The sequence below is a fragment of the Salvia hispanica genome, chromosome 4 (assembly GCF_029641045.1).
Source record: "Salvia hispanica isolate PSC_SH4W2 chromosome 4, Shi_PSC_v1, whole genome shotgun sequence".
NCBI lineage: Eukaryota > Viridiplantae > Streptophyta > Magnoliopsida > Lamiales > Lamiaceae > Salvia > Salvia hispanica.
Window position 1 is genome coordinate 40,866,418 of NC_142695.1, and position 27,033 is coordinate 40,893,450.

General features: G+C 34.0%; 1 protein-coding gene and 1 pseudogene across 2 annotated transcripts; one reads left to right on the top strand and one right to left on the bottom strand.

Moving 5' to 3' along the window:
- Positions 1–3,293: 3,293 nt before the first annotated feature.
- On the bottom strand, positions 3,294–8,092 carry LOC125192942 (putative late blight resistance protein homolog R1A-10; annotated as a pseudogene). Its single transcript, XR_016137634.1, has 3 exons — positions 7,982–8,092; positions 3,812–6,571; positions 3,294–3,527 (listed from the first exon to the last, which is right to left on the bottom strand). The product of XR_016137634.1 is annotated as a putative late blight resistance protein homolog R1A-10 (transcript).
- A 4,730-nt stretch (positions 8,093–12,822) lies between these two features.
- LOC125195152 (protein SIEVE ELEMENT OCCLUSION A-like) lies at positions 12,823–15,462 on the top strand. The gene is made up of 7 exons (XM_089056741.1): positions 12,823–12,993; positions 13,065–13,160; positions 13,269–13,726; positions 13,818–13,918; positions 13,993–14,141; positions 14,223–14,696; positions 14,777–15,462. Exons 1-7 carry the CDS (start codon positions 12,823–12,825, stop codon positions 15,407–15,409), a joined length of 2,082 nt encoding a protein of 693 aa, XP_088912867.1. The 3' UTR covers positions 15,410–15,462.
- The last annotated feature ends 11,571 nt before the right edge of the window (positions 15,463–27,033 follow it).

Below are 27,033 nucleotides of genomic sequence, written 5' to 3' on the forward strand. Positions count from 1 at the left end.
GTTTGTGTTTTTAAGTCACGAATGCATGTGTATTCCGCCGCTTAAATATGCATTCATTCTCTCTAAGACTTTTACTAATATAAAACAGTTTTAAGGCCTCTCCAACAATTTACACAAAACTGAAACCCATTTCTTAGTATAGTAGTGTTACTTTAAAAATTAATTTTACACTAATCATTTATACCAAACACAATATCCAAAAGAATATTATATATACACCTATATTTTACCTCATAAATTTTTCGGTACACAGCCATATTTGTTGTTCCATAAAAAAAAACCCAAAAGAGTTTCGTGTTGTTCAATAGGAAAACTGATCAAAAATAAGTTTTGATTTGCCTTATGATTGAAGAAGTTTTCTTAAAATTTTTTTGAGATTTAATGTATGATTAGAATTAATCAAATGGTCAGGGGGATCGATCTCTGCCTTTGGGTATGAAGCAGTTTTAAATTCTTAGGTCACCTGTCCCACCCATTGAGGTGCATAAAAATCAGCACGGGGAACAGTCATTGGACTCGCCGATGGATATCCTTGGTAACTACCCAAAAAAAAATGGTCTAAACAACTTGATTTTGTTTTGACTCAAAAGTAATATCGGAATAACAAGTAGTGAATTAATTAATTTTGAATCTACATAAATATTCATTCTTACATTACTCCCTCGGTTACAATTAAAATGACCACTTTCTTTTTTCGCACGTATTTTGAGAAAGTAATATGCCGTCCGTCCGTGAAATGTTGTCCAGTTTTCTCATGGACCATCCGTGAAAAGTTGTCCACTTTGCTTCTTTCCAATATTTGGTAAATGGACCCCACTTTCCACCAACTCTCTACTCCCACATTTTATTATAAAACTAATACTCCCTCTGTCCCACTAGAAATGAAACGTTTTCCTTTTTGGATTGTCCCATTATAAATGAAACGGTTCTTAAAATAGAAATAACCTTATCTCTACTTTTTCCTTTCTCTTACTTTACTCTATCTTCTTTAACTCACAAAACAACACTAATAAAATCTTGTGCCGAAAAGCAAACGTTTCATATTTATTGGGACGGAGTGAGTATGTAAATATGAGACCTTCATTCCATTTAACTTTTTTAACTCACATTTCTTCACATTTCTTAAAACTCGTGCCGAGTCAAACTTGGGCAATATTTCATGAACGGAGGGAGTAATAAATAGTTCAAGTGGAGAGAAAATAAAGTAAGTGAAAAATTAATATAAAAGAGAGTCCCTTCTACATTAGAGGCTTGTGGATTTCAAATCAAACTTCTTTAACTCATTAAGCGATTTACAAAACATCCACAATGTGTCAACAATAAGGTCCAAGGTCTTTACAACCCAATTTCACTCCCCCAAACTTGAGATCAATTCAAGACAAGATTAGACCCTCAAAATAGAAGTTTCACCTTTATTTCACCATTTGTTTCTCTTTTCTATCCTTTTGTTTTCATAAGGTCACGACTTTTGCGATTTGGAGGCCGTCTTTTCCATTTATAAGAACTTCGTTCTTAATACATGCACATTTCATCAAGTCTCAAAATCTTTGTTAGGTGCAAGGACAGGTCCATGTTCTCTTTTAGGTGTAAGCTTCAATGTGCTCCTACAAAAACAACACAAAATACATTAAAAAACACTCAATTCACAGAAAAAATACACCTATGGAAAGAATTGAATAAACAAAACCCTTGATGTACTAAAACAAAATTAAACAAAACAAGCGCCTTTGTTTAGGATTAATTCATCAACAAACACACATTTCATCAAGTCTCAAAAGCATTAAATCATATTAATCGACCCGAGTGGAGTTTTACGCCCAACTGCAAATTGGCAGTTTTTTTATGATTTTTAAGTGGCGTTTTTGGAAGTTTTTTGGGGAAATTCAGACACGGAAAAAGAGAGATAGAGAGAGAAGAAGAATAAGTTCTGGCCAAAATTCCGACGATCCGATCTCAAGTCTCTGTTCCACTCAACGAGAGCATGCTTCCTTGTGATTTTTACCATGTGTTTAGGCTAAACTCCCAATGTTGTTCCAAGTTGTAATTTAGGCTTGTTTAAATGTATCTACACCATTGAATCCACATTTTGACGCCGTTGATGTGTTTAATATTGGAATCTATCACTTTAGAAGCCTCTATCGTTATAGATGTTTAATCCTTGTTTATCGTCTCTCACATAGACTTAGATAGACTAAATTGATGTGTTGTTGAATTTGAATTGTTCAAAGATAATTTGACTATGTATTAGGTAAGTTCATATAGTAGATGATCTTTTATTCTCGCGCTTCCGCAGGAATTTAATATCTTTGAAAATTAGTTCATGGAACAAGTGCAACATATCACGCAAATATTGATCAGTTTTTTTTTTTCACAAAAGAAATCATCATCATCATAGAATCAATATATACACACACGGATATAAATATGTAATACGTACTTGTAGTCAGCAGATATACCTGAGGTCAAGCATAAGAGATCGATGTCAGTATGTAGTTGGGACACTTTGACCCGACACGGGTTTTAAGAAATCTAATGGAAAATGAGTTGAAAAAGTTGATGGGATGTAGGTCCTACTTTTAAAGTATTAGTTTTATAATAAAATGTGAGTATGAATGAGTTAGTGGAATATAGGGTCCACTACCAAAAATGATAAAAGTGAAGTGAGACAAATTATGTTGGACGACCCGAAATGGAATACTAGGTGGAATTATCAGGGACGGAAGGAGTAGATACTATGGTGCCTAGGTTGTCCAAGGAAGATGTGTACTTGTAACATTCACAGCCCCATAAGAAACCGTAACTACTAAGAAACCGTAACTACTACTACATCAATAAGATGGATGACGAGAATTCACATCAGGGTTTCAATCTCTTTTTTCAAATATTTTAAAAAGAAATGCTTTAATATAGAGTTCAATAAATTATTATATTTCCTATATATACTCCCTCTTCCACGATTAAATTTGCATATTTGACCGACATGGATTTTAAGAAATTATTTGGAATGCAGGATTCACTTAACAAATACTAATAAAAGTGGAATGAAATAAAAGTGGAATGAGACATTTATTGGCGGACGTACAAAACAGAAAAATAGGACATTTAATGGCGGACGGATGGAGTATAATATAATACCATATCATATCATACTACTATTATACAATTATCCATAGTAATATATTATTGGGGGCATAATATAATTAAGCGACCAAATTCGTAGGGAACGATAATGTAATTCTTTCACCTTAATAATATTCCGACATATTTAATTTTATGATACTTGAAATCATTAGTTCACGATAATGTAATTCTTTCACCTTAATAATTTAGGAGGTTAAGATAGTTTGTCAGAAATATAACATATGACTGCTACTCAGAAGTTGAGTGTACATGGATAGAGCCTGTACCAAAAGCGAAGGAGCCGAAGTATTCATCACCAATCAGACCAGACTCTTCAATTTGTATCTGTGTGGTTTTAAATCATATTCCCCGAATTCAAAGGAACCCTATCCCAAAATGTCCTTACCCTGCAGTATTCGAGGGCGAAGTTTGAGAAGTTGATCATTCATATCTAGTAACCTTAATATATAAATGTGCATTCACATCACAGACTCACAGTACATAATTATATATATGCAGGTTCACATAGTAGAATACACTGATTGCTGATAATTATACATTGAGATGGCCTAATTTATAAACATGCATTAATATAACATTTTCATTCACACGATGACAGTATACATTATTGTCGTAAAATAACTGATGCAATGAAATACGAGACAAATGTAATGCAAGTGGAATGGCTAACCTCTCGACCGGGGTTGTTGTCGACTTGAGTTTCCCATCAACCCATGAGGAATGGAGAGAAATGCCAAGGTTACGATATTTCCTTGCCAACTGAGCTGCTTCAATTTGGTTTACACGGGCCACAAGTGAAGGGTTGCAATCAACCACTTCTATCTTCCTAATCATGTAGTTATCAGGTTCCCAATTGAGCTCTTCTAAATGGTAGCAGTGTTTCATGCTCAATTTCCTAATCCATGGCATACCGCCAGGCGCCACTTTCCATTCAGCCAAATCAGTGTCTTCAATTTGAAGGAATCCAAAGCCAAAGGCTTCGTTCTCTTTTATTTCCCACTTTGGGCCTTGAAAGGCATAGCATTGCAATTTAAGCACGGTAAGATTTTCCAGCTTAGCAATTATACTCATGTATTCCCAAGGATAGCCTAGGCCACTCAGAGTCAACTTTCGCAGATTTGGCAGGAACATTGAACAAGGGGCAGGCGGAGGAATAACACAACAACTCATCTCAGGATTCACGACAACACATTTAAGAGAGTCTAGTTCATTTAGAGTACCAATGCAATTCAAGGGACCAAAGAGCCTACTATCTTCATCAGGTACCAGTTCAATTTGAATTCCTAACTTTTTCAGATTGGAGATTCTCTCAAGCACCCCCTTAGTACAGCTGTAAGCACTCACACCTAAAAGTCTGGAGAGCTTTTTTAAGGAAAGACTACAATTAGAATCTGGTAGGTTGCTTCTCATGACTTCAATATGCTTTAGTTCTTGCATATCCCATATCTCCAACGGCACATACTTGTATGAGAGATCTCCACAAGATTGAACGCTCACATGTCTATGGATTATTAAAAATTGAAGGCTTCGAAGTTTGGATATCGAAGTAGGGAGATTTCCGTTGTATGTGAGAGCAAGGTATCTTAATTGAACTAGTTTAAGTACCTTAAGTGGGAACTCATAGAAGCGGATGTTAAGAGCATCAAGAACTCTAAGCAGCCTCATATTGACAGATACTGACACTGGATACTGATAATAGGGACCCAAATAAAAGGAGAGAACGCACAATGGATGCACAATCATTTTCCATAGACTTGTAAAATACTTTGATGCCCAATAAAATGTTATTGTGGATGCATAGTCGATGTTGTAATTTTATATCTTCTTCTAAACCATCAAAACGACTTCTTATAACATGAAAAAAATTCGTCATCCTAGCAATTTTGGTAGCCATATACCCAAAGGCGGAATGAATTCTCAGTGTCTTCATAAGTTCTTGTCCAGCAAGCCACCAACAGGTCGCTCGGTGGAAGCTGATAACACTATTAGAAGTAAGCTCATTCAAATAGTTAATAGCATGATAGTCTGATTTTTCAAGCATACTTAGCTCAAGAAATGTACCCTCGGCAATCCACATATTGATGAGCTTGGATCGAGGAATCTCATAATTTTGAGGAAAAACGCCCATATAAAGAAAGCATGCTTTTAGATGTTGAGGTAAATACTCATAGCTTGGATATAGTACCTCTATCATTTGGTCATATGCATCCACAAAAACTAAGTTCTGTTTCTCTGCCACCTCATTCCAGTACTCTGGTGTCTTCTCGGCTTTGGACAGGAGGCCAGCAACCCTAACAATCAAAAGAGGAAGGCCTCCACAGTTTTCAGCAATCTTCTTTCCAACTTTCTCAAGTTTAAGTGGGCATGAATCCTGACCAAACACCTTGTCACGGAGAAGATCCCAACTTTCTTCCTTGTCCAAAAAGCGCATTTCTTTGATGCCATCAATATTCAAATTCAGAGCACCAAGAGCAACTTCTTGTAGTCTTGTTGTGAGCAAGGTTTGAGAGCTCGCATCTTCAGGAAAAGAACTTCTCAAGTAACCCCAGACACTTCTGTCCCATACATCATCCAGTACAATAAGACATCTCTTCTTCAAAAAATTTTTTAAGTAGAAAGCTACCCCCTTCTCTGCAATCTCCTTGTCCGTAACTGGATGTTCCACTTGAGCTAGAATGTCCCGTGCAATTTCATGTAATAGAAATTTTCTACCAACTTTCACCCATACGCGACAGTCATATTGACTCGCAACCATTTTGTCTTGGAAAATCTCATTAACCAAAGTAGTCTTACCAATGCCCGCCATTCCTACAATTGATAAAGCACGGAACCTCTCATCCCCCATGATCCCATCTTTGATTAGGTCAAACAGATCAGAGAATCCAACCATCTTTGAATGTGGCATATTTCCACTTAAATCAATTCTGGAGGAAACAACTTCATCATTATCATCATCTTCTTCTTCTTCTTCTTCAGTCATGTTGATTAACCGATCAACATACTGCTCCTCCATTCGCTTTGCCATTTCGACAAAAGAACAAAAATCTTTCCTTAAATCCTGCAGGTCAATGGACACTAGCAATGGATGGCTCTCATCTCCATTAATGCTTTTCATTAGATTGTGAAAGAAACTGATTTGAGATATGAGATTCAAGTTTATCTTCAAACTGAGAAACAACATCTCTGATTTGAGAATCCAAAGCATTCACCTTCTTCCTGCTGCCACTCTTGCTGCTCCCATCCAATCTTTTAAGAACTTCTTGCAAGGACTTCAACTCCTCGTAAGCCGGTTCTATGATTTCTGGACAAGGGGTGGTGACATCAAAGGTAATACGAGAAGAATTGTGGAGACCCTCAATTGTGTTCATTAAAGAAATAACAGCAGCATAAGCCATCTGACTCTTTCTCTCTCAAACAAAATTCAGTTTAACTGCATTAAAGAGAGCAACATAGGCATTTGTTAAGAAAACATGAAATATGAAGCAAGCAAATAGTTAATTTTCTGAAACTGAAACTTTTCATCATAAAAGAAACAAGATATTTAATGAGAATTTGAATATTTCCACTGTGAAAATGAAAGGGGAGTTGTCAAAATCGGACATTTTCATGGTTTATTTGTTAGTACTACTTTCATCTGCCGTAAATCTTAATTTTACCACATTGTTATGTTTGCAATAATCTACCTCACATAAGTCATAACAGAAGAAGAAACACCAATTTTCTAACTGGATATTCGGCCTGCAAATGGTCTCCATCATGGTAAATCAATCATAAACAACTGAAATAACAATTAAAAATTATACTATAAATCATCATGTACTATCTGCGTTTTTTATATTTCAAAGAAAAAATATATGTATGCTTTTCGATTGTTCATAATCACTTAACTCACGGTATTAATAATAAACAAGTATTGGAAATGGAAAAACAGAAACAGTGCTTAGTCAGCACGCAAAAGAAATAAACAGTTGGAGCAAAGAATTACAGATAAACTAATAGTTACAGTGGCTGATGGAGATTGCAAGAAACAAGGGAGATGGTGGTCTGATGTGCTGTGGCTGCAGGGGTTCACAAGAAGATTAAAGGGGATGGCAGTTTGGAATTTACTAAGTGGTGGGGTGTTTTTAGAGTGTGTAATGTTTACAATTATATTTTGCACACATTAAGAGCATTTCATTCCCTCAACAAGTTTTTGAACAGCATCTAGTTCCGGAATCAACTTTAAGAGCATCTAGTTCTCAATCAAGGGACCTGTAGTTGAATGTATATAAGAGCATCTAGTTCATCTGTTCTGAGTCAAGAGAATGTATAGAGGATGCACGATTACATTTCACCGAGTTGCATGATTTTAAAGCTAACCAAAACACTATTATTTTGAGGACATAAACAATGCTTGCCTTTTATACTTTCTTTCCAACAATCAACAAGCCAAGCCTAACTATGACAATTGACTAGGAAAAACTTATTCTTCCAATCTTCTATCCTGACTGAATGCGACAAACCATGATTATGAAACATACAAACCCGTGCAATGCAAAGCAGACTCTTCCAAATAATTCATTGGTTTGTAATTTGTATCAAGAAATCACCCTACATTCATCAAAGTATTCACGATCTTACTGTAAACAACAATCAATTTACAAAAATAGTCAATTATATTTTGTTATTCTAACATATACAGTGTTTGTTTCATCTTTCTCAATTATTCACCCTCTAATTAGTAAATCTGGCTCTAATTCACGGTTCCTCTCAACTAATTTAGGCGTACAGAAGCTCGTCTAAGCAAATTAAAAGATGAAGAAATGGAAAAAACAAATAAGCAATTGAAGGCAAGGATTACCTATTAACTGTCAATTGCAGCTGCAGTTGTGTTTTAGTAGCTGATTGCGATTTGCAGGAAAGGATTGCAGAGTTGGGAAGAGCTATAGTTTGGAAACGGTAATGCACCTTTAAAAAAGGTCAGTACACTTTTAAAATTAATATGCATATAGGTTTTCTTATTTTTATTTTAGTATGTGAAATTATTAGTTTAATTTTTCTATCTAAGTAAATCTATTCGTATTTCTTTACCGTACATTCCAAAACAAATTATCATTTCCTCTTTTCATAAAAATCACTCATTTGTTTTTTTTACTTTACTATCTCTTTTAACCTTATTCTTTATTCAATTCTCTTTCTCACTTAATCTTTTTCCACTTACTCACTAAAAACCACTTGCTCAATTTATGTGCAAAAAAAGTTATTTGTTTAACCTGAGATGATAGAAGTAATACTTAAAATAATAACTTTCTTCACCCCACAAGAGCATGTATTAATTTTATTTTATTTTCTCTCTTTTTTATTTTATTAATTTTATATTAAAATTTATGTCCAAAGGTGTACTCTTGTAGCATGATTTAGAGTAAAAGAATTAGAAAATGAAAAGTTTCGGTCAAACAAATTAGTTGTTGATGCCCAAAAGTTACTTTCATTTCGTCTTTCGTAAAAAAGCACTCATTTCTTTACCCAAAATAAAAGCACTCATTTTTTCCTCCTTTACTTTGCTATTTCTTTTAACCTTATTCTTTATTCAATTCCCTATACCATTCTCTTTGGCACTTGATCTTTTTCCACCTACTCAAAAAAAACCACTTGCTCAAAAATTCTATGTTTAACATGAGATGATGGAAGTAACACTTAAAAGTAATAACTCTTTCATTTCACCGAGTATGCATTATTTTCATTTTATTTTATCTTTTTTTTATTTTATTAATTTTATGCTCCCTCCATCCCTAGTAGATGTCACACTTTCCTTTTTAGTTTGTCCTACAAATATCACATTACTTATTTAAAAAAATTCTCTTTCACATTAATATAAAAATATTATTTGCTCTTTTCACTTAACACACAAAATAACACCTCCTAAAATCTCGTGTCAATCCCCAAGCGTAATATCTACTATGATACGGAGGAAGTATTAAAACTTGTATCCAACCAAAAGTGCATACACTCGTGGGACGATAGAGTAATATAATAGAATTAGAAAATGGAAAGTCGGTCAAACAAATTAGTTGTTTGATACCAAAAAATTACTTTCATCTCATCCCTAAAAAAATGAGTGATCCGAATCATCCGATGAAGTATGTGTATCTAACTGCCTATATCTAAACTTGCTATATTAGTTAAATATTCTGATTCATTTGTGCCGAAACTTTTTCACCTTGCTGAACACATTAATAATTTAGTCTTCCTTAAGGTGTGTTTGAAAGTAGGCTAGAAAAGGTAGAGTTTCGGTCAAACAAAGTTGTTTGATATACCCAAAAATTTACAAAATGAGAGTGATCCGACGAAGCCTGTGTATGCATTATTGCTGGTGATTTTTTCAGCCATACATACCCGTGAGAATAACATCTATCGTACAAACAACACCAGCACAGTCTAATTTAAGTTGGTAAACTTAGTAACCCATTTTTACTTGATAGAAAAATGCTCATGTCTCACCTTTAAAAAATAAAAAGATTTAAAAAAATTAGAAATGTATAACTTGATCCTCCAACTTAGGTATTTTACTGGAACTAGTGAGCTGAGTACTGCTACAGTACTATTGACGTTTTAATAACATGGTAATATAAATATATCATTAAATTTTGGGGATAAAAGGTGGAACCACCGATTTAGAACCCTATAAACACTCTAGTCCAAACTACAGTATGATTTAAACATTGAAAAATTCATTGAAGAGTTGAAAGATCCAAGAAATTCAAGGCAAGAGGAAGAAGACGTAAGAACGCCAGATTCAACTGACGGATTTCATCTAGTGTTTTATTTATATCATTTACTTTAAATATTGTCCTCGTTTAATTTTCTGGTCTATAGAATACTAAACTTTAGAGTTCTAGGATTTAAAAATAACCAATTTATACATGTTCTTTTGATTATTTATTTTTGTTATTCAGATCTTGATTTTTTTTTATCTATTAGAAGTAACGCCTAGTCAGTACAGGGTACCCAAACCAATTATTTTACTCACTCCGTCTTACAAGAGTACACTTTTGGGTGGATCAAGGTTTTAATGTATAATTAGTAAATATAATTAAGACAAAGACAAAAAGAAAAGTAATCAAAGTATTGTTCCTGCCACAATAGAGAGAAAAGAGTTTTCGAAATCAGAAAGTGCATACACTTGTGGAACGGGGTAAAAAGAAAAAAGTGCATAATCTTGTGGGACGGAAAGAGTATTATCTAATTTAAAATAAAAAAAAAACTTTTATATAATCAAAAATCACTTTGAACGCAATTAATTTTTTTCATATTAAATTTTGTAATAATAATTACTTCTATTTATATTACTTACTCACACAACAGAAGTGATTTATTACAGTTGTTAATTACTTTTACAAAATAGTACTCCCCCCGTCTCGATGAAAGTGACCCATTATTTAGAGGCACGAGATTTTATACAACTTTATTTTGTGTGTTAAGTGGAGATAGTAAAATAAGAGAGGGGGAATAAAATCGAGATAAAAGGTGTTTCCATTTTTTATAGTGAGTCATTTTGATTGGAGCAAAGTAAAAAATGAAAGTATGTCATCTTCGGTGGGACGAAGGAAGTAAAATTTTGGATTGAGTTGGGTTAAGGTCAAGCTCTGTGTTGAATATATGTGGACTATTATTGCTTGAGCCTGATTTAATTTGTGTCTGGGCCTTTATCCATTCTTTGGACTTGACCCAGAAGCCCAGCTGCTTCTCCCTCTCACACCAGATGCTGCCACGTGTCTCTTCACTTGGATTGGGCTCTTCAGCCGTTGGATTAAGGGTTTGTGATGTGTGTTTGTTTATGTGTGAGACTAGCCGGTTTCTGTTCTCTTATTATTCGATACACTCTCTCTCTCTACTCTCTGAGACTCTCAACCTTCTCTCTACTCTCCGATTGCCTTTCCGGTTGATTTCTAGAGATGATTCACCATTCTTGTGTGAATACTTGATCCCTGAGTCGTGTGGAAGGCAATTGCTTCGGTTGCTTGTAAGTGTGAGAACTAGGGTTTCTGTTCCGAGGTGGTTCCAGTGACCTAATCCGGTGTGAAGGGGCGGTTCGGTGAAGGTTGTGACGGTGTGAGGGTAGACTCCAGTCGTTTCATCGTTGCTCCCTTGGATTTGGTTCTAGTTGAATAGATCTGGGCTATGTGGCGGGCTCTGAGCCATATTATGCGATCTATTCAGTTGTCTCTTTGTTATACTTTGTTGATTGTTGTTTAGATCCGCAAGGATCTTGTGTTGTTATACTAACAATCTTCTTGAGTGTGTAGGTGTATCAAGATGTCAAGATTACTCAAGAACCCTAGCTAGAACTAGTTACTGTAATTGTAATAGTTGTGAGGGATTCTCCTTTGTAACCTGTAAACTTATCAGCCGCGTGGGTGAGAGTTTGGCTGAGCTCTCTTGTACAAGAACAAAGAGGTCTTGGTAATTAGTGAATCCGACCCTAATCTGATCCCTACGTACTAACCCAACTAACCTACACATTGGCTTGGTGCTAAAGGAGAATTTGTCTACATATTTATCATATGATACTGCTAAAAGAATCGATTAGATCTATGCATGCTTGTCCGAGAACAGCTAAGCAAAAATCAACAAATAATTTTGATAATTTCTTCAAATTCTAGAAGACACAAAAGAAAAACTAATCAAAGATAACTAATTGATGGGAATTTTTAAAGATGCAATAGGAATGTTAGAACTATGTAGCTTATTAAAAAAATTCTTACTCGATCGTTCGATTCTAAGTTGTTAGGATTTTATTTAATGTATATATAAGTGGGAACGGTGTGCGTAGCCATGTTGCTGTGGAATTGATAAAAGTATAAAACAGAGTTTCTACGTCGCCTTGTAGTCATTAGGCAAATCAAACAAAACTAGGTTGTTATCAAATATGTAATTAATTTAACTAGTACTATAACAACAAGTAACATGGCCTTTATGCAACTACAAGTTTGTTACAACTTACAATAGTTGACTAATTCGAAACTAACATTTCTTCTAAATATCGTCTACGCCCCAAAATTTTTAGTATTTGAAAGAATAACATAATGTTTGATTTGTTTTTACTTTTAATAAAGCCTCAAACTTCAAATAAAACCAAGAACTGAATTAGTCTGTTGAAGAAACACATGATAATTAAATGAATTATTACAAACAATGAATCTCACAAAAATTAACAATATTGAGGGGCAGTTTTGTACGATAAATAACTCCTCTATTTTAAATTATATGACATAAAATGACCTAAAATATATATGTTCTTATCATGTTTTAGCAGAAGCTGAAGCTTCTCGCAAAACTCAAAATTAAGGTAAGTAGAAAATGACCTAAAATATATCAGTGCGATGTCAACAATAAATGACAAGTTTTTGGAGTAGTTTCAAACCGAATTCAAGTTCTAATTATAAAATTATGATCAACTAATATTAACACGTAGGAAAATAAAAGAAGTGACCCGATCATGTACATTGTTCTACATATTATTATAGGTTAATTAGTAGGACAATTTATATAGTTAACTGTAGTTCTACATGCTTACGTACATGCTAAAACGTCACCTTATCTGAATTCTCCGCTATTTAAAGAGCGCATTTTGTGAATCAAGAATCACACTGAAAAACAAGCAAAACATATATACATAGCAGAGACTAGAGAGAAGGCGAGATGGAATTTACATCAACCAAGACATCAGCTTTCTCATTTGACGACCCTGCTCTCAGAAAGAATCTTCTAGAACATCATATAGATGGCGTCAGCTTCTTCGACGATGAATGTCTTCTTAACTCGGTCGAATGTATCATCAATCATGATCGTGCGGACAACGTTGATGTAAGTGTATTTGTTGTGATTTTATATAGCTTTATTTGAGTTTCAAATGATGAGGCTATATATTTATGATTCCACAGGAGATAGATCCGGGTCAGGAGGCCAAGAAGATTATATCTGGACCCAATAGCCTTCCAGACAATCTACCCTATTTGTTACACCAGATCACTTGTGTGGTTAGATACTATTAATTTCACTACTTACTTTTCTTTACTATATATACTACTAGTACCTCACCAATAGTATAATTGGGAAACTGAAAAAAATGTCATTTCTTTGTAAAGTTGAACTGCCAGTGCTCGAAGGAAGGGGATAGCAACAAGACATCGCTGGAGATTCTGCAACTGCTTACAAACTACACATGGGAGGATAAAATCGTGATAATTTTGGCATCTTTTGTTGTAGAATATGGCCAATACTGTCTCTTTGCCAAGCTCGAAAAAAGCAATCAACTCACAAATTTAGTGGCGTTGCTCAAGAAGATTCCGGACCACACTGATGATGTTTACGAAAATATGAAATCCAGCTTCGAGGCTATTATGGGGGCATTGAGAGTCTCAATTAAGGTGACAAGGTTCATTGCCAAATTTAGGACTAGTTTCAGAGCAAAATACATGGCAAATGAGGCAAAAGTGATGATTGAAGCAAGGAATCACATACCAATTGCTGTGTATTGGATGACTAGACTAGTCGTCGCCTGCGCATCTCATTATTCAGTAATTGTTGGAAACACTACAGAAATGTAAGCTATTAAAGTATTACTACTAATAATGCATCATGCATCATATGGTTTTCTGTATTACTAACTTTGCTTGTAAATTTTGCCGAAAAAGTTCGTACACTGAAACACGGAGCATTACTAAATTGGAGGAAAAGATCACCGAAATTCATACCTCATTCGAGAAACAATTTGATGAGTGCAACATACACATAGGTGAGTAATTAATTACTACTATTATTTATAAGTACTAGGTAGTGATTAATTTGATGGAAATTAAAACTTGGCAGAGGAGAAGAAACGGATCAGATATGTTGAGAAGCTAAAGGTGGTGTTGAACCAGAACATAACCCATATGGGCAACCTGAGTGTATTACAGACTATTCTAAAAAGAAAAAAAGATGAATCCCGTCTAGTTTCATGTGAAGGCGACAAAAAGGTACAACCAATAATTCTGAGTAAATAGTATGAATATAATTTTGTGAGTGCGTAATCAAAATATTTAGTGATTGAAAAACAGGTAGACGTGGAAGTTCTGAAAGGGAAAACAGTGCTGTTACTAATCTCGGGTCTTAAAATTACCGAAGAAGAAATAACGAAAATCGGCACTTTCTATAGAGAACGATCGAGAGAGAAAGCGCAGTATGAGATCGTGTGGGTCCCGATCGTGGAAAAGATGAGTGAAGATGATGAGAAAACATTTAATGATTGGAAGTGCAAGATGCCATGGCATGCAATCGAGCATCCAAAATATGTGAAACCGGGTTTGGTCAAGTACGCGAGAGAGGAGTGGCGCTATTCCGAGAAGTCGATAATGGTGTCGATAGATCACCGAGGAAAAGTGGTTCATGAAGATTCCTATAGCATGATGTGCACATGGGGTAATGCAGCCTTCCCCTTCAGTCGGACGCGTGAGGAGGAGCAATGGAAGACTCTCAGGGAATGGAGCCTCAAGTTTATGGTTCAACAAACTACTCAAAAAATGTCCGAATGGGTAACTAATTACTCAACTAATTACTCTCAATTAATTAAAACAAAAAAGAAAAAAGAAAATAATTTTGATTCTATGTACAGGTAAAAGAAAACAAGTACATCTGCTTGTTTGGTGGTGATGACTACGAATGGATAAAAAAATTCGTAAATGAAGCAAAGAGAGTTGCTGGTGAAGCTAAAATCGAGCTGCAGATGGTGTACATATACAAGAAGAATACGAGAGAAGATCACATGACTCAAATTACACAAACTCTGTCAAGCACTGGTGTTGAAGTATGGGAAAAATCCACATCCATTAACTTCTGGAAAAGAATCGAATGCTTGCTCTACTCAAAGTTCCACCAGGGAGTCAAAGAAAGCGAGCGCCACCCCTTCCTCCGCGAGGCAATGAACATGCTTGCCCTTGGCGATCACGACAAGGGGTGGGGCCTCATCAGCCAAGGGGAAGGGGCCGGCCTCAAGAAGATCGCCAAGGCTAATGGGGATATGATACTCAAGGCATTCGAAGGATATAGCTCGTGGAGCAGTTCTGAGACCACGCTGGACTTCACCACAGGGCTCCACGACCATTTAGCCCGCCTGGCACGCGATTTTCCTCATCATTGCAACCGACTTACCATTCCGGGGATTGAGGACATCCTCGGAACAATGCTCTGCGGAGAGTGTAATCAACCCATGGAGAAGTTCATCATGTATCGTTGCTGCGTGGAGTGATGGATCCAGAATGTGCTACTATGTTTTTGTGTGTGAGGTCTTTTGGTTTCTACTTTCTGGGGTTGTGGTAATAAAGACTGTTTGCCTCTGATCAGTCTAGTTTATTGGTGTGCTATTGTTATTTGCTGATGTTGTTGTTGTCTGATTTATTTGATGTAAAAGGGATTGTCTTCTTATTGAGATTAATGAGTGTTTATTTCATTAATGTCGAGTTTGTTAAGAAATCATTGTTTCTTTAGCGGTTGCTCATCAATAAGTTCACCTTTTCAAATGTTCTTGTGAATGAATGGACGGATACTTCTGCTTAATGCAAAACGAAAAGAAGCTATCTGAATTCTCATTTGTTAACAAAGCCATAAATATCATCAAAAATAAAAGGATCAAGCAGATGCAATTTAAATAGTTTAATCCCTAATTGTGATCTTATTTTCCTTTGTGATGTTTTAGGCTAGGAATTAATCCAAGGCGATATGGATTGGGCTTCCTTAATGGACTTCCTAAATTAATAAATTTGAGCTTAATTCTATTAGAATATTATTGCAATTGTACTAATTCCTTCTGATCATGTTTTGTCCATATTCAAATTACTATACCATTTAAGTAACTTAATTAAATCCGCTGTTAGTTTAAATTAATTAATTCTTTTTATTGAATGCATTATTTTGAAACCTCATTTATGACATTGTATATAATAAATTCCAAGTAACCCGGCAAGGCTTCGTACAATAAGTCCTTATTTAAAATATCTTTTGAGAATATTACGGCTTATATGTTTTCATTATTTAAAAATTAAGGCTTTTCTTCAAGTTTGATATTATGAAAACAGGGGTGCATTAAAATGACAACATCTTTTAAAATAATACTGTGACACCACGTAGCAGCAATAGTATAAATGTTATACTGCAATCTATAGATTGCAGCCTAGCGTATTGGATATTGCAGACGAGCAAAAATTGCAGTTTAGCATATTGGATATTGCAGTCCAAGAAATTTTACCCCTGAGCGTTTTTTATGATTGCCACATGGCAGCTGATAATTCGTCCACGCGTACAAATGATTAGCTAGGAATGGTGGTATGGTGTCATTTTAACACAAACTTATGAAAGCACATGAAACTTACTATATGTTTATATGTTTTCGTTATTTTAAAATTGAGGCTTATCTTCGTACAATAAGGTTTATATAATCAACCTACTGTCTTGGGGTTTAAAAATTAAGGCTTATATGTTTTCATTATTGGTTTGTTTATTTTTGTGGCAAGTTTGCATCACTAAGTAAACATTCAATAATTTTGATACTATTATACTACGTTACCGTTCGAGATTTTGTGAATTAGGGGAACTGTAAATCACAGTAGCTTGGTTTACATATAAGAGGTGCATTTACATGCGCCCTGGTGCAATATATAGGACTGTAGGTTATAGTCCCTTTATATCTTGTTATTTGAGGCGTTAATTTGTTTTCAGTATTAGATTTAAGAATGTTGTCGTAACATCTCGGAATTTAGAACCCTAATTTTAGAGCCTTAAAATTTATTATTGATGACGTGGAAGATATGAATTATTTGATAAGTGAATTTATTGCATGAGTTTCTTTGACCGGGAAGTTTGAAAAGTCAAATTTGTTGACTAATGTGATGTGGCATGTGGTTTATTAAGAGGTAAATTATTTGTTTAAGGGTGAGTGAGAATATTAGAGAAAATTTCCATAAATACTAGCCATCTAATTTTTATGATTTTCGACACCCCCCTTATTTAATAGTGATTTTCGAAAATCACTATGTTGGGAAGGAAATAATATTTTGCTTATTTTATTGGTTCCTTATTTGATTTCCTTCCATACCTAGAATTTAAATATTCTACCAAATCTTTCCATACTTCAAGAGATCATCGCCATACCTTATTTTAGTTAATATTCAAAAATCCATGCCTTATTTACAAGGCCATTACTCGCCTATTTCTATGCCAATGGGGAGGATTTTTTTATTTTTATTTTGCTCCGTGATATTTTATTTTACTCCGTAAAATATACCAAAACAAAGTCTTGGCTAATTAAGTAGCCTAAATTTTTGAAAATTAAGGGATTTGCCCTAGAGTCTATTTTTGTTAACTCTTCTTCCCCACTCCACAATATTATTTTATTTAATTGCGGAGAATGAAATCTTACCAAATATTCTATCTTAATTACCTAAAGATCTTGTTGAGCACTATAAATAAGAGGACTCCTAAACCCTAGCCCCCATATTATCGCCTCCCTCCCTCCTCCACTCTCTCCAATTTTTCTTCTCCTATTCTCCAATACTTTGTCATTTTTTGGAGAAGAATTGAAGTTCAATCCAAGAATTTTGAAGAAACAAGGCTAATACTAAATTTCTACCATTCGTTTTTCTCATAAGGTATCCTCATATTTAATCCTCTTCTTTCTACTTGATTCCTCTTCTTTTTAACCGATGAATCGGTCTTCTTGAACCCTCATGCATCTTATTTGAGTGATCGTGGGATAAAAAATGATATGTAAATATGTATGCATGTGGGTGTGTGTGCGTGTGTGTGTGTGTTGTGTATGTTGGCAAAATACTCTTGTGTGACACATGTTGATGATAGATCTAGAGGTAGAATACTAATGAAATTATATGATAAGCATGACTTGATTTTATTGAATGATGGCGTTAAGATAAATCGATGGGAAAAAGGGAAAGTAGTGAGACATGCATAAGTTAGGAGTTTGTGTTGAATCTAATTTGTGATACGTGCCTATTTGATTAAAAGGTGAAACCTCGGTTGCGAAGCCGGATAACGGAAAAGCGAAACTACTTGAAATTTAAGCAGTCGAGGTGGGCTTTACTCTTAAAAACTCTCTTTTATTTTGTCAAAAATATTGATTGGTGTTATAAGGGTGGTTTAACTGTTATGTCATGCCTATGTTCGTTTTATTTTTGATATTGTGTGCCTGATGCCTAGTTTGTGAGTTCGCTCCATTGGGCTATAGGGCTATGGATGTGATTATACGAATTCGGGTCTGAGTATGGGCCGCAAACTCTACCAGGCTGTGTACACGATGGGATCGGGAGCCGTCCTTGCTAGTTGGCCGGTCTCGTGGGCGAAAAGTGTGGCCACACTTTCGTCGCACCATGGAAATATTGTGATTGTGATTGTGGAAATTTATGAGAAAATGTGGAGTTATTTTTGACTGGCCAGTCTATGGAAAATATATATTTTGTGATACTCGTGATATTCTTTATGACTGTTTAAAACTCGAGTTCACTTGGTAAGGGTGGCATAACTTATAAAATGTTTTGGCAACGAGCTCACTGAGTATTTCAAAATACTCGCCCTGCATGTGTTTTCCTTATGTGTAGGTTGAATGATGACGAGCGGTGGCGGGTGTTGAGCATGATAATTAATTAAGATAGTTGTTTTGAACTTCAAGCGTAGTTGTGTCTTCATACATAGCTATTCTTTCTCTTGGTCGCTTTCCGCTGAGTTTTTGATACACTTATGTTACTTCTGAATATTTTGCACTCTCCTTTCGGTTTAGAGGCCTTAGACTATCTTGTGGTTTTTATCTTGGAAACTACTCCCTCCGTTCCCTCATAGTTGAGGCGGAACTTTTCGGCACGAAGTTTAAGAAATGAATGTTGAGTGTGTTAAATAAATAGATAAAAAAGTAAGAAAGAGAAAAAGGTAGAGAGAATAAAGTAAAAAGTGAATAAAGTAGAGAGAATAAAGTAAGAGAATAAAGTAAGAGAGAGGAAAAAATTACTATAAATGGAAATGACTCAACTATGAGGGAACTTTCTGAAATGGAAAAATGACTCAACTATGAAGGAACGGAGGGAGTATGTCATACTCTTGAGATCTTTGAACGTCATTTATCATACCTTCCTTTTTCTTATTCAAGTTTTCTAGGTGAAGTTGTTGTTTTAAATACTCTGATATTCTTCCTAATCTTTTGGTCAACACTATTTAAATGAAACCCTAGCCTTTGTTTACTTCTTTAGAGTCCGTTTGGGTAGCAGCCGCCGCATTTATTGTACCCTAAGAGGACGGGCTGTTACAGTTGTACTTAGTATTTAGTAGGTTAAAGGGAGAAAAAATATAATATAAGAAAGGATAAATTAGGAAAGACAAAAGAATAAAAGTAAGAAAGAAGATAAAATAAGTGAGATCAAATACTTTGTTTTAACCTTAAAAATAAATAACTCAAATAATTTAGAATAACTCAAAATTGAACAAAACTCAAATAACTAGGGTCAGAGGTTTTCTATCTATATAAAAATATATCAGCAATGATATTTTAGTTACATAAAAATGATATGGATCGAAATTAAATATAAATTCTCCATTTCTAGATTTGATTGATTATATTAATAGTTGGATTATCACGGGGTTATTAGAGCTGAGCTGAGATCCAAAGTCATTATCGAACAGAGCATTTCACGTGCAGCAGTAATTAACTATGCCATAATAATATTAGTTAATTAAATGATAATCAATTCTATGCGGACACGTTCAGTTTCTTTTGTCAAATCAAAAAATTTTCATATCTTTCAGTCCGCTTTCCAAGTTGGTTTGGTGCAATTAATCTAATCTTATTAATCTCCATTCCCAAGATAATATATATTCCCTCTTATTGGTTGATTTTTTTTAACCACGAAATTTTAAAAATAATACTATTAATTAATGAGTTAGCTGAAAAAATATAAAATAGAAAAAAATAGAGTAGAGATATATGTAAAGTATAATTAAAGTAGGAATAAAGTTAAAGAAGAGTAAGCAATTATTTTTTCGAAAAAAATGAAAATATTCGGAGAATAAAGTTAAGAAGAATAAGCAATTATTTTTTGCTAAAAAATAAAAACGATCACTCCTAATAGAAGTATTAGGACAAAAAAATAAAGGAAACTCTGTAATGAGACAAGGGGATGTACTTATGTAGTTAAACTAATAGAACGAAAAAATATAAAAAAGTAAAAATAAAATAAAGTAAAGTAAATACTCATATTAAAGTAAGAAATGATATAATAAGAGAACATTATTGCATGAGTATATTATCTTTTTATTAAAAATTAAAACCAATTACTTATAACGCGCGCTATTGAGAAAATATTACTTCCTCCGTCCCACTAAAGATGACCCGCTTTCTTTTTTCGTCTGTCCCAATCAAGATGACCCATTACTTAGTAAGGAAATAATCAGAAGAAAATAAGAAATTTTAAATCTAATTAATTAACCCTAATTAATTCACTAATTAACTACCCAATTTGACCGCCCACTTCTGCTTCTCTTTGACAAAACCATAGATCTAATCGGCGATCTCGTTCTCCGGCAATCGTCTCCGACAATCGACTCCGGCAATCATCTCCGACAATCATCTCCGGCAATATTTTCCGGCAATCTTCTCCTTTCACCAATCATCTTTTTGTCTGTGCCAAATAGCGCAGAGAACCGCAATGGCCGACGAGACCGATGCGATTTCCGGCGATGTCAAAACAAATTTCCCAAATTTCAGGCGTATTGCCGATTTTGACGACGGATAAATTGGACGACAAGATTGATTTTTGGTGTGGAAGACTCCTTTTTGCCCACCATGACTTCCTCTAAATTAGCTGTCGGTTTAGTGTTAGGAAGCAATTTAATTTTTTGTGTGGAAGAATCCTTTTTGCCTCATCTATTGTTGAATTCTGCCGCCAACTTGAAAGGTTTCAAAATGAAATAAATGAAATCCTCAATTGTTAAATCTGTCGCCAAGTTGAAATTTCCAGAATTGAATGAATAGATTTGCCGCCAAGTTAAATTCAGGTTTTTTTTGCTTCACATAATTTTACGTTTTACGTAGTTTATGAATTTATGATTTTTCACACTTTAATTAAATTAACAATCAAATGGGTCTTTACAATTATGTTTTCTGAATAAGTCATTAACTTAGAAAATGACAAAATCATATCCTAATTTTCAAAAATTTTAATCTAGCATATAATTAATTTAAAAAAATTTGTTGAAATTGTCAATATTTTTAATTGTATATTTTGAGAATTTTTTAAATCAATAAGTGAAATAAATTATAGATTTTTCATATTTCTCTCTCGCTTAAAACTTCCATTTATATTTTCTCTTTCTACCTTTATTTTCCTATCTTACTTTATTTCTCTCTCATACTTAAAACACCCACCAACCTTTTCTCTTTCTACTTAAACATCTTAAACAAGATTGCATAAAATCCCGTGCCGTCCCACAAAGGGGTCATCTTCCCTGGGACGGAGGGAGTACCGAACTACTAAAATTGTACTCATATTTTATACCGAGCATAATTCTATCTCCCGCCTTTGTAAATTGTAATCATTGTAGACTATTTTGTTAAATACTACTCCCTCTGTCCCATTAAAAATGCACCGTTTTCCTTTTTTGGTTATCCCATTAAAAATGAAACGTTTCCTAAAATAGAAACAACTCTAACTCTACTTTTTCATCTCTCTTACTTTACTCTCTTTTCATTAACACACAAAACAACACTATATAAAATCTCGTGTCGATTCTCAAATGTTGCATTTTAAGTGGGACGGAGGGAGTATAAGATAGCGTTTGGTTGCCATTATAAATATATTGAAACTATCCATCTAGGATTAAGTTGTGGGATTGTTTTAGTTAGAAGGGGGAGGCTATGACTAATTATCATGAGACTATCCATCTAAAATAAGTTGTATGGTCAATCTTATAAACCAAATATGATACATATTTAATCATGAGATTTAGTCTTGTCAACCGAACATACTATAGGTGGAAGATGCATGTGGGTGTGTAATAAAAGAAAGATAAAGTTTCATTTTAATTTTATGCAGCTGAGTCAGTGTCTCATTTAACAAAGCATTCCATAGGCAATACTACGTATAACTGTGCCATAATAACCATTATAATTAAATGATAATTAGTTAAGTCCGGGCGCGTTCATTTTCTTCAAAAAAATTCGCATCTTTCTGCCCATTTCCCAAAGTTGGTTTGATTAAATTTATGTTGATGAATCTCGATTCCAACGTTTATGTATTGCGGAAGTACTAAAATTGTAGTAGTCCTATATATTACTAGACCCGTCCCGCATTAATTGTTATATTTGTTTTACACTTGTGGATGATACTATATTTTAACTTTAGTAGTAGAATTTAATTGTAGAAGAATTTTTGTTTTAGAAAAACTAGAGTTTAATTTGGTCGAAATTTTATTTTGGGTAGAAATTGAAAATCGATTGAAGTTAATGATAGTATCTTGAGAACACGAGATTCCGTATTACGTGTATAGCAATGTTATATTTTCTTTACACTATGTTAATGAATATTTAGAACATGGAGTCTCATGTAAATTCACTCCTTATTGTGGGACTGTAGAACTAGATCAAATTAGGGTCCTTAGATTTAGTTTTTTATGGATGAGATACGCAAATGTATAAATTATTTTCGCCTTCATCATGAGCATATTTTACCTCAGTCCAGGACAAATAAGTCATAAAATATTAGGAGAATTTAACTTCAATCCAGAATATATTACTCCATTGCAGTAGGTTTTTACTTCATTCATATAGGATTATTACTTCATTCCAGTGCATACGTGCTGTTTTGCGGACGGAGACGTCAAGAACTTCTGTTGATGTTGTGATAGTCCCCAAATTCCAGTTATGACAACTAAATGAAATGATAGCGTAATTGAATGATGTAATAAGCACATTGAATGATGTAATAAACTATTTGAATGAAGTATGTGTAAAACATTTGAATTCCTACGGTAATAAAGTAAATACCTTGTCAAATGAATTAATAACATTTTTTAATGAAGTAATAAACCTACTGTAATGAATTGTATTTTTTAAAGTGAATAACGCAAAAACTCGGTTCAAGGAATTTGAACGAAGCATGTGTTGAATTATTTCAAAACCTACTAAAAACATAATGTAGTTTCAAGGTATACTACAATGAGGTAATAAACCTGCAAGAATGACGTAAATTGAGCTTGTAATGAAGACTAAAATAATTTACACAATAGCAAATTTTATAGAAAAAACTCAATCTAATGGTCCTAATTTGGCCTCTCCTTCGATCTTTAAAATTAATCAATATTTTTCATAATATAATATCATAAATGACTTAAATAAACCCATGATTGCATAGGTGGATGAGTTGGCACTTTACGAGAATCACGACATTTTAAAGATAATTTTCAGCAGTTAAAAAAATTGACGTGCATGAGACGCGGTGATGTGTTACAAAATTACAATAGTAATCTAAATGGCGCCTTCGATTTTGTCTCTATATTATATAAGTCTATGAAAGATTTGCGTATATATTGTCGTGGAATGGTTTTTTATATTCACCCAAATGTACGATATTAGATTTGCATATCTCGTGGATTGATTTTTATACTGACCCCTATATGCACAAAAATATTGTTCGAAATGACAAACGTGGTCAGCACAATTTAGTGGGGTATACCAGACCATTTAGCGAAGCTACTTATATTTGTTTAACGGGTTAAACAATTTGAATCACTAGTGTTATATTAGTGCAAATATGGAGTATAACTTAATATAAATATATTAAATATAGTGAAAATTATAATATACTCCCTCCGTTCCATAGTAATAGGGGCGTTTTTCCATTTCCGTCCATTCCATAGTAATAGAGTCATTTCCCTTTTTAGTAAAAGTCAACACATATTTCCACACTTACTTTACTCTCTCTTACTTTTTTCTATCTTCATCTCTCTACCTTTTTCATTTTCCACTTTATTCTCTCTTTACTTAACTCACCTAACACAATTTTTCTTAATCTCCGTGCCGAAAAATTTTGCCTCCATTACTATGGAACGGAGGGAGTACTAATAATATTGTATCACGAAAAATATTAAACCTCATATATAACTAAAATTTATACCGTTCCAGTGAAGATGGCTCATTTTCCTTTTTGATTTGTCCCAACCAAGATGACCCATTACAATGGAAATACATTTATCTCTAGTTTATCATCTCTTTCTTACTTTACTCTCTCCTCTTAGAGCATCTACAATAGTGGACTAGCACGCGGACTAGCCGCTAATCTGTATGCTAGTCCACTATTGTGGGCGGCGAGCGGGTGACGGACGTCTCAGAAGGACGAGAGGTCGTCCGTCGTAAAAGGCGGGCGTCCGTCTCCTTGTCTGTGCACTGGCGCCGGCAAAGAGGTAGGACGTCCCACTTTTAATTTTTTTTTTATTTATACTCAATATTTACAACTCATTGCACTTTATTTTTTGTATATTTGATAAACACCAACAATTAAAATGAATTAATCATATTTTTTAATTTGTTTTATTGGCTAGGGCATCGGCTAGTCCTAGTGCTAGTCCACTATTGTGTAGTGGGATGTGGCAGTGGGGTGGGAAGTGGGGTGGCAGTGGGGTGGGAAGTCCTAGTTACATGGTAGAAGGTGTTTTTGGGAAGTCCTTCCTATTGTGGATGCTCTTAACATACAAAATATAACTGCATAAAATCCCGTGTCGCTCAAGGAAGGGGTTATCTTCATTGGGACGAAGGGAGTACTATATAAATATAAAAAAAACTCCGTGAATGACAAATTTTAACTAATTATTTTTTTTCAAAAATATAGTTAAATACTTACATAATTTATTAATTAGTGTAGCCAAAAAATTTAATACTTATTATATACAGAAAAATAGATAAAAGTTCATATTAATTGAAAATATTTTATGCGGCATAATAGTATTACAGAAAATATATGCATAAATAAACATAAATTGTTAATTAGTTTAGTTAAATTTATAGTAATATTTAGTGAATAAAAAATATTAATGGGTAATATATAAATTGATAATAATAAATCTCAGGTATAATTAAGTATATACTACTCCCTTCGTCTCCTATTAAGAGTCTTATTTTGACATATTCGACCATCCCTCATTAAGAGTCTTATTTCACGTTTATCATAAATTGTAAGTAGACCACATTCCACTTACCTTATTTCACTTTCATTTTATCATAAAATAAATACTCCATTCGTCTTAAGATAGCTAAGTCATATCCCTTTTTTGTTTGTCCCAATGTAGCTGGGTCATTTCCTTTTTGGTAAAAAATATATTCCCTCTCTTATTTTTACTTTTTTTTTGGTAAAAGCTTTGTTTTCTCTCATACTTTACTCTTTCTTCTTCTCTCTTCATTCCCTCTTACTTTCTTCTATCCACCTTTAATAAATTAATTTCTTAAATCTCGTGTCCAAAAAAAAAGCCCCATCTACCTTGGGACGGATGGAGTATATATAAGTGAGACCCATTTTTCACTAACTTTTATTCCCCCTGTCCCACTCTAAGTAGGGCATGTCTATTCCGGCATGAGATTTATGTAGTGTTGTTTTGTGAGTTAAATGAAAGAATAAAGTTAGTAAGAAAGAAAAAAGTAGATGATGTTTCTATTTCAAAAATGTGTCATTTAGGAACATCTCAAAAAGGAAATGGTTCACTTAGAGTGGGACGGAGGGAGTATATTATTATGAGAGAGAACTTTTTTTTTCAAAAATAGAAATATGACATCTTCAGTGAGATATATTAGAAAGGAAAGTTATACGTCTTCCGTGGGATGGAGGGAGTAATACTTCTGTTCCGACACAATGCACTTCTTTTTTGCAAAAGAATCACTCCTTCGTCCACCAATAAACGTCCCATTTTGCCTTTTTCACCCGTCTACTAATAAATGTCTCAATTTTCTTATGGTAATGGACCCCACCATCTACTAACTTTATTTCACTCACATTTAATTATAAAATTAATAATATATCAAAATAACTAAATAAGACTCACACTTCACTGACTCTTTCTATTACATTTCTTAAAATTTGTGGCTAATCAAATATGATCATATATTGGTGAATGGAGAGAGTAAAATGTATTGCTTGTGATTTAAATAAATAAAGAAAATAGGGGATAAATTAGAATATAGAAGTGAAGCATAAAGTAAAAGATAACAAAAATAATACTCCCTCCGTCCACGAAAATTTGTTCCAGTTTTCCATTTCCGTCCGTCCCCCAAAATTTGTCCCACTTCACTTTTACCATTTTTGGTAGTGGACCCCATATTCCACTAACTCATTCATACTCACATTTTATTATAAAACTAATACTTTAAAAGTAGGACCCACAATCCACTAACCTTTTCAACTCACTTTCTATTACATTTCTTAAAACCCGTGCCCGGTCAAACCGAGACGAATTTTCGTGGACGGAGGGAGTACTATAATTTTTGAATTTTGAAAAAAAAAAAGTAACTCGCAAAGAGTGGAAGAACAAAAACAGAAGAACTAAGAATCACTTATAGTGAGATGAATAGATCATTTCTTTTAGCATTATACTCAAGGAGTAAGCCACTATATATTGATTGACCCATGACAAATTATACTCCATTTTTCTGCGAATTTCTTTGTCAAAATTTATAACTGAGATTTCGATAACATCCTTATGAAAATAAGAGGTTATGTACACGTATAGCAGTGTCACATTTTCCTTACACTATATATTTAAATGAATAATCAGGACATACGTAGCAATCAATCTAATCACCACCAATTATTGATAAAGAGGAAAACATATAGTACT

What these genes read in the sequence shown, in the direction of transcription:
- LOC125195152 (XM_089056741.1), top strand. Translation starts at nt 12,823, where the DNA reads ATGGAATTTACATCAACCAAGACATCAGCTTTCTCATTTGACGACCCT. An exon ending in TACACCAGATCACTTGTGTG is followed by an intron (nt 13,161 to 13,268) that starts GTTAGATACTAT and finishes TTCTTTGTAAAG; the next exon opens with TTGAACTGCCAGTGCTCGAA. An exon ending in TGAGTGCAACATACACATAG is followed by an intron (nt 13,919 to 13,992) that starts GTGAGTAATTAA and finishes AAAACTTGGCAG; the next exon opens with AGGAGAAGAAACGGATCAGA.